Raw genomic sequence first — 15,260 nt, forward strand, 5'->3', positions numbered from 1 at the left:
AAAAATAAGGAAAAGAAAAATGGCTAGCAACAATTATTGATGTCGGGTGGCAACTAGTGAGGAAAAACCCACTATTAGGGTTTTTCTCATCTAAAAAAGCAATCATTGACGATGGCTTTTTCTTTTTTAAAAGAAGCTAAAGAGAGATGGAGAGAAAAATCTCAAAATATATAGATAGAAAAAGAGATAAGGAGATAAATATATATATATATATAGAGAGAGAGAGAGAAGAGGGGTTGATATGTTACTTGACGCGGGCTAGCTAACACATACCCCATGTGGAGGCCACCTCCATTCTCTCAAATTTTTTACATCGAACAATTATTATGTTACCTGACATAGGTAACATAACAATTTTGTATATATATATATAAAGAGAGGGGTTGAAACCTAGAAGGGTTTCATTCCCACCGGTGGTCATCTTCCTTAAATTTGATCATTGTAACCATCATTGAAGTCGACCACCGCTTACCCAAAAATCCAATAGGGTTAATGAATTCTAATGGAAGTTGTAAAAAAAGAATAAGATAAATAAGAAGAGAGATAAAGAATAACTTAGATGTCATTCTGAGCACCATTGTTGCACACCCACTAGTAAGTTGTTGCATGAAAAAAAAAAAGAGATAGGAGAAAAATGAGAGAATATGAAACATTAGAAAAAGAAAGGAGATGATATTGTTTTAAAAAAAGGATAAAATAATCTTTTCAAGTGTCCTATTAACCTTAAGAAAGATAGGTGCCATTTGTGAATGTCAAGGGTAAAGGGTGAAATTAGGTAGGTTGACAACCATCGCTGGTTGTTAGCTTTCTGGGTTTGAACCCATTTCTCTAAGTTCAATCTTTTGTTTCAAACCTAGATTTCTTTTAGACCTAGATTTCTAGGTTTGTTTGAACTTATTAGATCCCATTGAAGAGAGAGAGAAAGGGACGCGCATGCGTATTTACCAGTTGAGTACATCTTCATCATCATCTCTGATGATCTGGGTTTTAATCGATGAAACTCACAATAATGAGTTATAGATCTAGGTTTCAAGAGAGAGAAAGAGAGTTTGGCAAGCTTTCTTCGTAAACAACAATGCCACTTATGGGTTTTTGCTGAAACCCCACTAAAAACCAAATCGAATCTAATTGGAAACCCCATCGCATAATGTGGTTGTTTTTTTAGGGGAAAGAGATGAGAAAGAGACTAGGTAATAACAAAGAATTATCGACGAGTTCTATCGACTATAAGTTGCTAAAGATAAATAAAGGCTAAGATTGCCATAAATGAAAAAGAAGAAAGAAAAAAAAAATATGCATGAGACTGAGGGGAGATAGAGTGGAAAAGTTATTAATTTGTAAGAATAAAATAGTTAATCTTAATATTTTATTAATTCTAAAAGGAATAAATATTATTTTTAAAAATAAAAAATAATCAATATAATTTAAACAAATCTTTAACTATAACTTACCCTACTTGTTCTATTATGGGTGGGTAAATTCAATATAAACTCATTGAATTTTAAAAATGTAATTATTTACTCACCGAACTTTAAATTGTTATTATCTGCGTACTGAATTTTGCTCAATGTCATCCATCCATCACTTGTGTCGACGTTCCAAGTTGGTCAACTATGATTCGTAAGCCCGCAAATGAGAAAAATGAGCACAAAATGCAAAGAGCATAAACAAATGAAAACAAATAATGAGTCACACATAGAGAAGTTTTTACGTGGTTCGGCCATAATGATGTCTAGTTCAAGACTGTTCTCTAGTTATTCTGGCAAAGTAACAGTGTATTGTCCATCCTTTACAATGGTGTTTTTAACTCTTATTTATAGTGTAAAGTGTTTACAATTTACATAAAAATCGTAAATGGAAGGATAATGTCACGGGGGAAAAAGTGTCCTTATCAATTCCATAAAATTGGGAGTGGATTTCGCATTACCAGGGATTTGGTTCGCATCAGATAAAATAGATGGGTCCTTGCCTCCGATTTTTTCGCGGTCTTGTTGTTATGCGAGCTGAATAGTTAAGCCAGTGAGTTTGAAGCATTGCTGGGAGCTCGCTCAGTTCCACGGTTTGAGCTCAGGTCTCAGCGACGTGTGACCTTGTTTTGACAAGCTCGACCTTGGGCCTATTGGGCTTCAAGAGATTGGGTCAGTTTGCTGGGTCGAGTCTAGCTCATAAGAAATGGTCCGAGAAATACCCATAATAACCTGTTACATATTGCAATCGAAAAATGCCCATGTAACGACATTTGAAAAAATTTAACAAACACTCACTAAACTTTAAAGATGTAACTATTTGCTCATTAAACTTTGAATTTTTACTACCTACTCACTAAACTTTATTCAACGTCAACCATCTATCACCTATTACATCACCATTTGATCTTGCAAATAAAAAATACTCACATGGTTAACAGAATTTGAAGTGGCTGAATTAAATCCTTATTTTTGACCAACTCAGCAGCACTCTTTATCTCTATCTCCCTTTCCCTTACTCCAGCAGTGGTGGTTCACATGCGAGAGATGAGGCATGGAGAGGTGATGCAGCGATGAGGCATTAGGCATCAAGGCGATGGTAGTGGCGACGAAGAAAGGGTCTTGTTTCTCTCTGTCTTTGTTCATTATCCCATTTCCCTTACTCCAACAACGGCAATTGGTGTGCGAGAAGCAAGGCAATGAGGCACCAAGCAACAAGGCGGTGAGGCGAGGTGGTGGTAGTGAAAGGGTCAGCGACAATCGTAGTCGTCGAAGCTAAGTTAGCTGAAAATAAGGATTTGATTAAGCCACTTTGGATTTCATTAGCCACGTGAATATTTTCTATTTGTAAGATCAGACGATAATGTAACGAATGATGAATAGTTAATGTTGAGCAAAATTTAGTGAGCAACTAGTTACATTTTTAAAATTCAGTGAGTGTTTGTTAAATTTTCCTAAATTTTGTTAGTCATATAAATATTTTTGTTTGCAAGATGTAATGAGTGATGGATGGTTGTTATTGAACAAAATTTAATAAAAAAATAATAATAATTTAAGAGTTCATGAATAAATAATTATATTTTTAAAATTCTATAAATTTATCCATTACGTTAAAGTGGGTGGGTTGGGATAAAATTTCCCAATCATCAGGGTCATCACTAGGAATCTCTCTCTCTCTCTCTCTCTCTCTGGGGCGGCTAAACTAGCGGTTCCCGAACCCGGGAAACTTCTGGAAATCGTGTTCGCCATCGTCATACTTGGAGCCACGTTATTACCAAACCAGTCGTATTCTTTCAGTAAGCTTTCTCGCTCGCATGAGTCTTTGGATTTGCTCTCTGATATTCCGTACAACGAGGTTTTGGTCCGCAATCGTTTGATTCATTTTCTGAAGTTGAATCCACAATGATTTTTCTTGTTTCGTCATATAATACTCCCTGAAGAGTTCAACTATCTTATGCTTTTTAAGTTGTCAAACGACCAAAGGAAAACCATCTAATTCTCTTCTGGGTTAAGCTGGATTTGTCCTCCCAAATCACTGATCCTATCAATTCCATTCTGCCAAATAATAAGCCTTCTGGGTTTGGATTAACAAATGTTTTAATTTCATTGAGAAATTTATGATCTTGTTTGATGTCTCACTCTAATTTCTCTCTGGGGATCGTTTCCGTACCGTTTTGAATCAGATCTCACGATCTAACTGATGAGTTTGTGTAAATTTGCATCGGGGTATGTCTGATTTCCCTGTCCCCTGCCACCCTTCAACTGAATTATTCAGTCATGAAAAGTTATTCATTTGGTTCAAGCAGTCCCAAGTCTCTCCATGCCTACCAAGGAGGAGACTTTGATTTAGAGTCTAGTACCCTCAAAAGAGCCAGAAAGCCCAAAAGTTCACTGTTTCATGCCATCAAAATGCTTAAATCTATAGGAAACAGTGTTTATTACTACTGCAGGTTGCACCCTATAATGGTCACCTTCATTTCTTTATCATTTGGGATCACCATTCTCATAATTTTAGTTCGTTATGAAAACCAGTACAAACTGATGAATAACTATAGGAAATCAGGAATGGATGATTCAAATACGTATCCATTCGCAAAGCTTCGGAATCTTGTAATGGTTGCAGGGCATTCAATATATACTAGTACTAGTTGTGAGAAAGTTGATAAGGAGGAGTCTTGGTTTTTGCAATCATATCAGAAGCATCCAGGCCAAGCAGCTAGTTTTGTGACACATATAGAGGAGGGAGTAGAAATTGCAGCCAAAGACAATGAGGCCCTGCTCTTATTTAGTGGTGGTGAGACTCGGAAAGATGCAGGGCCCCGCAGTGAAGCACAAAGTTACTGGGCTGTTGCTGATTCAGAAGGATGGTTTGGTGAGTTACCTGTTTTTTTCTCGTTTCTATTGGCTGTTTTCTAAAAGCATTTGAGATCTATGAACAAACTGACTAGAAAGAACCTTGTTAAAACAAGGGCATTAGACTTATTGCTTCCATTCACAATCTGCATATGCATGCCTTTGTAGCCATGGTGATTGATTATTTCATTTCAATATGTATGGTTGATTCTCAAATTGGATTTGAACCCATATGTCCAAATGAGGTAGTGGTGTTCTTGTAACTAACCTGAAGATATATTTTATTTAATTTCTGATAACTAAGCTGTAACTATCATTAAAGCGCCAAGGGGGCTAACATGAAGAAATGCTGGAGTATAACTTTCATAGCTGAATGAGACCACTCATTACCCCTCCCTCCCTCCCTCCCCTTTGGAGGGAAAGGGGTAATACTTTTCTCCTTGGAATGCTGTGGTTTTCTTAGCTCAAGTTGATGCCAATTTTTTACCCATAGGCATCTTTCTGCCACAGTTCCTGGGACAGTAATTTAAATGTGAATAAGTTTTTGTAGTTTCCCAGGGCTATTTCCCATTTGTGCTGAATAGATAAATGTATGCATTTTTTGTAACTGTTGTTTTTTGTTTTTTGTTTTTTTTTTTTTTGGTTCCTCCTCTTGCTAGGTAACACCTAGGTTCATTCTGTTAAGTTGATTTCAACTGTTTTTTTCCTCCGTGAGTCCATAGAAAATTCACATTAACAGCAAGGTTTCAAGTGGTCTATTTGGTTTATGAGAAAGTGCAGGAAAGTGGAGACAAAAGAAGTTTCAATTAGTGATAGAGAAACAAGATATTTTTTGATACAACTAGATCCAACATATGGATTAGTTGTATAGAATTTTTTTTTTTCCCCAAAGTAAGATTGGGAAATAAAGTTTCTTTTATTTTGCCTATATTTGCTTTGTAATGAAGCAGTAACTTTTAGCAATCAGTACTTCATCATAATTTATGTTCTTGATTCAAAACATGAGCCTGCACGTGTGTGTGTGTGTGTACTATATAAAAATTTGTAATAGTAGGTTTTACTGTTATTAGTGTTATTACTTTGCTTTTTGGGGACGGTGGGACTGTGGCAGAAGTGGAGGAGAGGGTATGATCATGGTGCCTTTGTTGATGACTTGTGGGTTATTCTTGATGACAACCTTTTATTGATGAAAAAAACTAGGAAAATAAATAAATAAGAGAGGGGAGGGGGATGGGATGGGTTCACCATAAACAGAGAGAAAGATGTTCACCATAAATAGAACAGAGAGAGAGAGAGAGAGAGAGAACAATATGGAAAAGGGTATATAGAGAGAATAAGCCTTATCAAAGGTTTAGGCAAGTACAAAATGACGCAGTTTAGATAAATAGTATAATGCCATGCAGCTCCAAAGTCCAAACTGACAAAAGGGGTTGATTTTTCCTTTAAAAAAAAATAGACCTGAAATAACACATTTAAACTAAAGGAGTAAAGGTAAAGGGTGAACCCAATGCATGAGACTCTTGCATTGCGGGCTCTTGGGAAGGTCTTGTCTGCAACTTTACCCTTGCTTAGCAAATAGGTTGTATATTGACCTAAACCAGTCTATAAAATTGATCTAAACCGTAGGGAATTTAATTGAAATTTACTCAACTTTAAATGGATAAAGAAACTCTTCATTAACTGCAGAATTTTATGAAAACTGTGTGAATTTTAATTTTCCTTGAATGGAAAAAGAAAGTGTATGAATTTTAATTTTCCTTTAATGGGAAAAACAAGTGTTGAGATGTTTGTAGTATCCTGAGTATCATTACCGGCTTCCATGGGAATCAATGGACATTTATTTAGGTATACACTGTACCTTTATTGATGTATGCATCTTGCTACTATAAAATGTTCTTTGCTTCATCAAAAGTTTCTGGTTGCGACATGTCAACAAGAAAATGGCTGTGAAAATCAGTCCGTTGATAACAGTGAAAATCAGTCCGTTGATAGCAGTGGCATGTTTATTTTGGTAATCAATGGTGATGATCTGAAAGACTTAAGTAGTTATACTGCTGGTGGTTGTGGTGTTAAATTTGGTGTGACTGATGGTGGCAAAGCCTGGGTAATGATGTTACCGTGGGAAATTGCAGAAGCAGAAAATATATGAAATGGCGATAGCAATATCACCTGCCCAGTTCATGGTTTTGGTGGTTAGGTATTTGTATCTGTTGTGGTGGTTTATGCTGGCTATTCAAACAAGATTGCAAGTACTTGCGTGAAATTAAGAACAAGAATCAATTGTGTACTTGAAATAATCAGGATTTAATTGACTTGTTATTTTACGTCTTACTGTTGATAGATGGGGCCTTTGGTTTACTGAATTCTACTACTATATCTAATTGTTAGTAAAGTGCCAAATCAATTCTCTCATACTTATATTGCTTCAGCTAACTTGAACTGAAGTCCTTATGCTGCAAGACGAGCTTAACTGCTCAGTAGCTCTAAGGGTGTGTTTGATTGGAAAAAGATGGAAAATGAAAATATTTTTCATTCTCATGGGAAACAATTCCCACCTCTCCCTAGTTACAATTTTTTATGAAAAATGGGTCAAAACATGCTTTGATATTTTGTACCATAAAAATTTTTCATGGCAAATGTTAAGAAATCAAACATGCAAGCATGAAATTTTTTTCATTGATGTGACATTTTCAATGGAAAACAATTCTAATCAAACTTAGTCTAATATTTATTTCACAATTGCAGCTGAATGAATAGCAAAGTAGTAGATGATTTTTGCCTCATTTCCATTGCCTTGATTTTGTATTGAATTTTTTGTTTTGTGTACTGTTAACTCTTCAAACTCTGGTTTTCCTTTGATCTTTGTCCTTGTAGGCAAGGAAGAAAGTGTGAGATGGAGGGCACTCACGGAAGAACATGCTAGGGACAGTTTTGAGAATCTTCTTTTCAGTGTTTGTCGGTTCAGGGAACTTACTGGCGCATACCCTCATAATATAACTGTAAGTCTACCTCTGTTACTTTGAGAAGCTGATGAAAAAAAGATCCACTAAGGTATTAACCGAAAGCTATTAATCCTCTCCCAGATCTGCTTTAAGCTAGTTGGCTGATTAAACTTTCCTCTTTTACCTGCGAATGCTTAATCCATCACCACTGTCAGATAACACCCTCTCTTCACATTGATAGTTTCTTGACAACAAACTGCGTAAATGTTTGAAAACCTGTACCTAGGCGACCACTTAGCATATCAAATTGCTTACCAAATCCTCTCATTCACTCTGTTTCTGCTATGTGGCAAATGTATATTTGCTCTTGACACCTATGGTAAATAGTTTTGCCAATTCTAGTTCTGAATTTTGTTTCTTCAGAGACATATTTGCTTCGAAAAGCAGAGTTAAACAATCTCACTCTAGTTGCCTTTGATCCTAATTGTTCTTGAGTCATGACAATAATCCTGTGTTTTTCTGATGTTGATGTCAGCTTATCAGTTATGATTTTAAGGAGGAGAGGTTTGCGCATCTGCACCGTTCTGCAATCAGGTTTCCACAGGCGAGGTTTTTGTACCGGGGCACCCCAGCTTCTCCTACTTCAAGGGAAGCGGCCATGAAAGGCGAAGCGTTTGTGAGAGCTCAATTTCAGCTAGACCCATATGGGTGCTCGGGTTCTCTTCGTCGCAAGAAACTAGGGCGAGATCCTTTCCACCGATCGATCCCTTATCCTCATGGCTGTCCTGAAATTGAAGGTTTGTTCACATACTGTGGCGTAGCTCCATATTCAGGACCCCTTCCTTGGATTTATTATTAGTAGTCTTGACCTCAACATTTTAACTTCTCTGTCTTCTATCTTTGAGTCAGTCTGCAATGCTACGTCCTATATCCTACATGCAACGTGCTACCACAACTCCACCTCCACACTCAACTCAATTTCTCTCATTAACGTTTGTTAAAATGAGTAAAAATAAATTTATATTAAGATAATATTAAAATATTTTTTAAATTAAAATATAAAATAATTAAAATAAGATTAAAAAGCATTCTAAGATTTTTATCAAACTGTTTATTAAATATTTTAGAATGTATGGAATGACATATATGTTATTTTTTTTTATATGTAAAGATTAAAATAAATTTATCTGAAAATGAGAGAGAAATTTATCTAAAAAAATTTAAATAAGAAGTCACATTATGTTTTTTTCAAGCGTCGTTAGATAAATTTAATAAACACAATAAAAAATATTTTTGTTTGAAATGATTTTTATATTTCATTTTTTTTTTTTTGCCTATATCTTGGTTAACAAATATTATATTAAATTACCTAACATTCTAATTTTTTTCTAAATAAAAATTCATTAAACAAGAAAAAGTGCTAAGTGTTTACAAAAATAGGGAGGGGCATATCTAGCAAATATGAAAACTACACGAATGGATAAACAAAGTAAAATAGGAAACAATAGAGAGCTGCAAGGCTCTCATTAAAATGCCTCAAACAGATGGCAAAAAGAAACTGAGGTGAGCATATAATGGCAATCTGGTGCCCCTAAAGAGAGAAAAGGGCCAAAAGGAAAAACAGAACAGTCCTACCCTATGGGAACCTATCACATGTAAAGGCCTCCAATCAACAAAGATTGCCCTGACTCGTGATAAAGAATGAGGCAGGAGCAATCGGTCCAAATCCATAGTAGTAGGGTAGTCAACATGGTAGCAAAAGGGAAAGTTGGATAGACGGAGCCACCAAAAGACATTAAGAATGGCACAATAAGAAGGAAAGGGAGACAGGGCAGCAAGAATGGGGATAAAGAACTCAACCTGATCCTTTTGTTGCCAATAACAATCCCATTTCGCGATGAAATTTGGTGCAAAAGTACACTACCAAATTTCACGGTACTAGAATGGAAGTCACCATAGCGAAAGGAAATATGCCAGACCAAAACCACTATAAAATCCTAGAACTTCCTAGAAAAATGAGTGGAAACCATCAATTCCAAAGACCACCAATCGCGGAAGATAGCCCCATTCCACGATGAATTTTGATGAAGGCACAAACAATCAAAATCTACAATACTAGGCCAGCTGACGAGAAGAATTTTGATGAAGGCACAAACAATCAAAATCTACAATACTAGGCCAGCTGACGAGAAAGGAGGGAGAGCTCCATTACAGAGCCAGAGAGAGTCACAAAGAGATTTACAAAAAGGGGACAAAAAGATAAAATTGCCCGCGCCCCTGCTGCTCTCGTCTCCCCTACCATGGCCGCTGCCCTAGCATCGCCGCCGCCCTTGCCTCGTCTCACCGCCCGCACCTCAGTCGCCTCGTTGCCCTCGCCACCTCGCCTCGCATCGTCGATCGTCGCTGACGATGCAGCGACTATCGGGCGAGGCGAGGGCGGCAACCATGGCGGGGGGACGAGAGCAGCAAGGGCGAGGCAAATCCATGGGAAGGGAAGGAGAGAACATGACGTGAGGGCAAAATTGTCTTTTTGTTCTCTTTCGATAAAGTTATTGATAAGCCCGTCGAACTCTCTAGCATTTTCCAAGGAGGGAAGCCTAGACGGAAGGAACTGTCAGATGGTCGTATGCACATCACAGGGGAAAGAGATGAACTGGGAAAAGAAAGAGAAGGGGAAAATGAAAAAAAAGGCAAACCTGACCTGTATGTGCACAGAGGCAGCAAGAGGAAATTGATGACTTGGGGGAGAACTCAACTGGAGGACCCACCAAGAAAACAAGCTCACACACCACAAGATTAGAATGATCTAAAAAAATAGCATGGCAGAAAAGGAAGAAAGGACCATATCAAGCAACAATTTAAATTTTAAGTTTATGTTAAAACAAAATTAGTTCTAGTAAGAGGTAAAATAACTTTCATGGTACTACAAATGTTAAAGAGAATTATTTAAACTTTAGGGTCTCGCAAAATCTAATGATTAAGTCATTATATATATATATATATAAGAAAAAGACAATATAAGATTTGTGAGTCGTTCTACAAGCCCGGCGGCATTACCGAGCCCCTTACAAAAAGGGGGCAAAAATATAATTTTGCCCCTGCCCACTGTTACTCTCTCCCTGCTCGCTTATCTCCCTTCCATGGCAGTTGCTTCGTCATCGTGCCTCGCCCTTATCACCTCGTTGTCCTTGCCTCGCCTCAACGATGGTCGACGAGGCAAGGACAGCGAGGCGGCGAGGCGAGAACGGCGACGAGGCGGTAGCCATGGAAAGGAGATAAGCGAGCAAAGAGAGAGCAGCAGTGGCCCACTTTGCAAATTTGCAAAGTGGGCGGGGTAAAAATTAGCTTTTTGCCCCCTTTTGGTAAGGCAATCGATAAGTCCGTCGGACTTTCTAGACTTTTTCAAGATTTGTTTGTCTTTCTTTTTGCTAGAAGATCCATGGACTGGCCATCTACAAAATTGCTAGCTTAAATTGAGATGACGATGGAGTTAGTTCTCTCTTGTTTTCTTGTGTTTTATAATTTTGAGAAAAGGGCGAAGATATTAACACATATTTTTCTTTTGTTATAGCACACCAAATGACAAAACCACCCTTTTGAAAATTATAATTTATAGCATTTTAATGTACTATTTTGACAAATTGTAATTTATAACATTAAAATGGGACATCTAATCTTAGCCCACAAAAAAAAAAAAAAAAAGATGGAGCATCTAATCTGATTATGTATCTGATGAAGGAATTTTAGATGGGCTCTATTAGAGAAGTACACCAAAACTCATCTTAGATTCATTCCATCTTAGTGATAATCGAAATCAATTGTTCTAAGGATGACAATAGATTATAATTTTCATCTTTATCTTGATTAGGGTTTTCCAAATCATTTAAAGATCTATAACAAACTTTGGCCAATTCAACCTTGATTTCTTGTTCTCCATCTTTATTTTCTTCTTTGAATTCTACTTCTATCTTTATTTTCTTCTTTGAATTCTACTTCTCTCTCCCCTTATTCTATGTCAGTTTTGAAGACACGGTCAGTTCTCCACCAATTGGAAACAATTAGCAACTTTTTTTTCTTTTTCTTTTTTTTTGTCTTTTATTTTATTTAAATTCAATTTTTAATTTAAAATAATTTAATTAATATTATGTCATTTTGGTCAATAATAGGAACATCCAAGACTAATTTTAAAATACAAAAATGTCTTTAAAAATAGATCAAACCAAAAAAAAAGTATATATATTATACTCTTTATTAAATTTATATATTGGATCATAAAAATGACGTAAGACATATTACAAGATTCACGCGGTATATTTTCATGCTCATGTCCTGTCCTGTCACGTAAAGTGATATTTATTGCAAGGAGAGAATGTGTTATGAATGTGTCGATGATAGAAGACTAATTTTATGGCATGTACATAAAAAATTGGAACATTAATTTTATTCTGTGAGATTAAAACAATTAAATGGATGGACATAAAAAAATATAATAAAATAAAATCAAGTCAAATCAATATTATTGGATTGTACTGACTCAAATCAAGTCTCTGGCCCAATCCAGCGCTATCTTGGCCCATGACCAATCAAGTTCCGTTTAAGGCTGATCTCAGCCCACGGCCCAATCTTGGCCTTTGGCTCGATTTTGGCCCCGCGCCAACCTGCAATAGCATCATTTCAATCGCATGTTGGATATTCTCGTGCTCGCTCAAAATCTCACCCTCATTAATAATAGATTTCATCCTCATTAATAGCATAGCTCATCCATATTAATGAGGGTCTCGTTAGTACCATGTTACCATCAGAGAGCCCCATTGGCGTTAGATATCTAGTTCCATCACCCTATAAACACACGGTGCATGCATACATGAGGACATCTCCTCCTTCTATATAAACCAACTCTCCTAGAGTCAATGTATGTTCTTCTCTAGCCCACTGATACTCTGACATTTTACTTTTACTTATTTAAGTGTCGGAGTGCTTGCAGGTACTAGTTGCTCCTCGAAGTCCATTCCCTACTGTCGGGAACTCATGTCCGATCGCCTCCCTTTTGAGCTGGAAGAAACAATTATCATTTTAAAAAATATGTAATTAAAAAGAAAAGAAAAATTCTATTTGCAACCATTTCTTTACTCTCCACAGTCACCTTCTCAATTGCATAATTATTTTTCAAAAATACACTTATACACAACCATCCCACTTGCATGGCCCATCATCGTCGACCATCATTGCACTTGACCATCATTGCCGGCAATCGCCATCAGCTCCCTTCTCTCTCTCTCTCTCGTTGGCATTGCTTCCACCAAACCTACTTCCCTCCTCTATCTCTCTCTCTCTCTCCCATCGGTGTTCCTTACAGTCGCCATCATCGCACATCATTGCACTTGAACCCTTGGTTTTGGGTGCGATGATGGCGGCCGCGAGGAATGCCGATGAGAGAAATAAAGAGATGGAGAAGAGAAGTGGGAGCGATGCCTGCAAGAAAGAAAGAAAGAGGGTAAAGTGGGTGCAATGATGGGTGAGAGGTGGAGCTAATGGCAGCTGCGACGAGGGAGTTGATGGCGATCGCGTTTGTTGAAAGAGTTGATGGCAACTGCATTTGTCGCGATTGTCGACAATGATGGGTAGCAATGATAGGTGGCTACCAATGATGATGGATGACACCAAGCAAGGGTAAAAATATTTTTTTCTCAAAATATTAGGGTAAAGAACAAAAAAGATGATTGGATATAGAATTTTTCAAAAGAAAAAAAGGTGGATTACCTATAAAAGAGATCAACACCAAAATAGGTATTTGCTTATATAATAAAATAAATTGTAACATATATGTTAAAAAAGCTATCTCAATGCACAAAGTTTTTTATTTTGCAAGGGCTAAGAGTCACCTTTATACTTGGTCTTACTTTTTCTTTACAAAGAAATTATTTTTATAACTTAAATTTCCGAACTTCTGAAGATAAAAAAAATCACCACTTTACCATTACTACTGAGGCTTGCCCTATTATGTAATACATGCCATTGTCATAATTTTTTAGAAATTCATGTTATTTCGATCATCATATCAAGGCGATCCCATCCGATAATTTCTCCTATGCGTAATGTAGTCATCCTCAACAACAATAGCAAAAAGGATTGTTCAAACATGTCCTACAAGGAGGAGAACCTGACTCCACATTTTAGGTCATACTAAGTGGAAATCTGTACAAATTAGTACTGCAATGAAATAAGCTTCTAAAACTATATATAATGAGATAATACAACAGTTATATTATTAGAGGAGGAGGAGGAAGATGCAATAAGAATCCAGATTTAAAAGAAAAAAACGGCGGGGAAGAGGGGGGTGGCAAGTAGACATAGGTAGCTTTTCATAAGATAAACAACAGATTTGAGAACATGTAAAGAGATCTCAATTGAAACCTACTCTGAAGACGAGCACAATTTGAGAATTTCTGTGCAATGAATGTACATTACTAAGATCTGTCTGCTACATGTAATATTTCAGGGAGTTACAATTAAGGTGTCCAGAGAGGTATTAAGCCAAAATCAGTACCTGCTCCTGTAGCACCCTGGCTGTGCAGAAGAAAATCTTTTCTTCCCAGTAGTAAGCAATCGAGCACATTTCATAATTCATGTACTTATTTATTTGTCAGAAGTTAAATGGGAATTCCTGTCCTGCAATGAACAAAGGTGACGGTCATCTAAACTGAGATCCTGTTGCCTTGAATTGGTAATTTGGTCTCTTCACCTCAAGCAAACCACTGTCACTAACACTCCCTTCAGCGGTGCTATCCTGCATTTCAGGGAACTCCTTTTTCCATGAGTTCAGGGGGATAAGATAACTATCATCCTTAGAGTTCTTTCTCTGCTCTTCAAGACGTTTGAGGTTTTCAGATATCTCATTAAACGTTTTGTTTATTTTTGAAATTCCCCTTTCAACTGGCTCCACAACATGTGAGACTGTGAACCTCATATCATCTACAATCTAGAGAATACCACAGGAACAGAGCCCAGAATATAGGAAAATTAATTAGAGATGGGGCAAGAAATACAAATGTAACTAAAGATAGCAAAGTTCACAGAACTTACTATTCCACCACTTCCAACAACAACATCACAAACGCTCTGGGGAAAATTCAGACGCTTCTCTCTTTCATCAGGACGAGAATGGCGTATTATTGTAGATCTTTCACAGTCTTGAACCTCCTCCGGATCTGGTGGTGCTCCCAAGGATGCATAGTCAGTCATTACGGCCACATTACGCACACATCTTTCTCCACGCTTATATGGTACGGCTGGAAAGACATAAAGGTGGACCACTGCAGCAACACCCATCTGTTTGACAATTTAACATCACAAGCCTCCAAAGCATTCAATATGCATAAGAAATGGACAATTTTACAGTACAGTAACGGGGGAACAGAACAAAAAGATAAACCAGAAATGAAAAACAAATTAAGAAAAAACATAAATCACATTATATTCACAGAACTTCACATATAGAGACTAGTTTAACCTATTATTAACACACAGACAGGTTTTTTCTTGCCGCCATTCACAAAGGAGAGGGAGGACGATTTTCCAACTTTCAAAACCTGTTTAGTATTTACTACCTCCTTTATGCGCTTTAGCATTGTAGAAAACCGTGTACAAGAAATAGAAACAGTTAGACAAAATATAGCAGTTTTATTAATTATACAGTTATTTGTAATATACAGTTGGACAGTTTTTTCAGTTACCATTTATAATATAAATGTGTCCAATCCAAATAATAGGCAAAAAGTTTTATAGTCCAAACTTCTTCATCGTATCAGAGCGATGAGATGGAGAGTTCAGCAAGAGAGATAGTTAGAGAGAGAGAGAGAGGCGAAGACAGTGAAGTTCTTTCTTGAGAGAAAACCCACTGCCATCATTGGCCATTGCCCATCTCCTTCATCTTTGATCAACTCCATCTTTGCCCGCCATCGCTGCAGCCACAACCGAAACCAAACAAGGTAGTGATCGT

The 15,260-nt window shown here is 37.0% G+C and overlaps 2 protein-coding genes across 3 annotated transcripts in view; one reads left to right on the plus strand and one right to left on the minus strand.

Moving 5' to 3' along the window:
- Positions 1-3,100: 3,100 nt before the first annotated feature.
- On the plus strand, positions 3,101-8,196 carry LOC127800643 (uncharacterized protein C57A10.07-like). Its single transcript, XM_052335370.1, has 3 exons — positions 3,101-4,338; positions 7,194-7,318; positions 7,797-8,196. The coding sequence occupies exons 1-3, from the start codon at positions 3,744-3,746 to the stop codon at positions 8,118-8,120; spliced, it is 1,044 nt and encodes a 347-aa protein (XP_052191330.1). The 5' UTR covers positions 3,101-3,743; the 3' UTR covers positions 8,121-8,196.
- Positions 8,197-13,589: 5,393 nt separating this feature from the next.
- Positions 13,590-15,260, minus strand: part of LOC127799243 (protein LAZ1 homolog 1) — a 29,231-nt gene continuing 27,560 nt past the window's right edge. For both annotated transcript variants that reach the window (XM_052333083.1, XM_052333082.1), the window contains exons 9-10: positions 14,345-14,590; positions 13,590-14,240 (exon numbers count right to left, since the gene is read on the minus strand). In XM_052333083.1, coding sequence (XP_052189043.1) covers positions 13,953-14,240; positions 14,345-14,590 — 534 coding nt within the window. In that variant the 3' untranslated portion in view covers positions 13,590-13,952. The remainder of the gene's footprint in view (positions 14,241-14,344; positions 14,591-15,260) is intronic.

This window comes from Diospyros lotus, chromosome 4 (genome assembly GCF_014633365.1).
Source record: "Diospyros lotus cultivar Yz01 chromosome 4, ASM1463336v1, whole genome shotgun sequence".
NCBI classification, from domain to species: Eukaryota; Viridiplantae; Streptophyta; class Magnoliopsida; order Ericales; family Ebenaceae; genus Diospyros; species Diospyros lotus.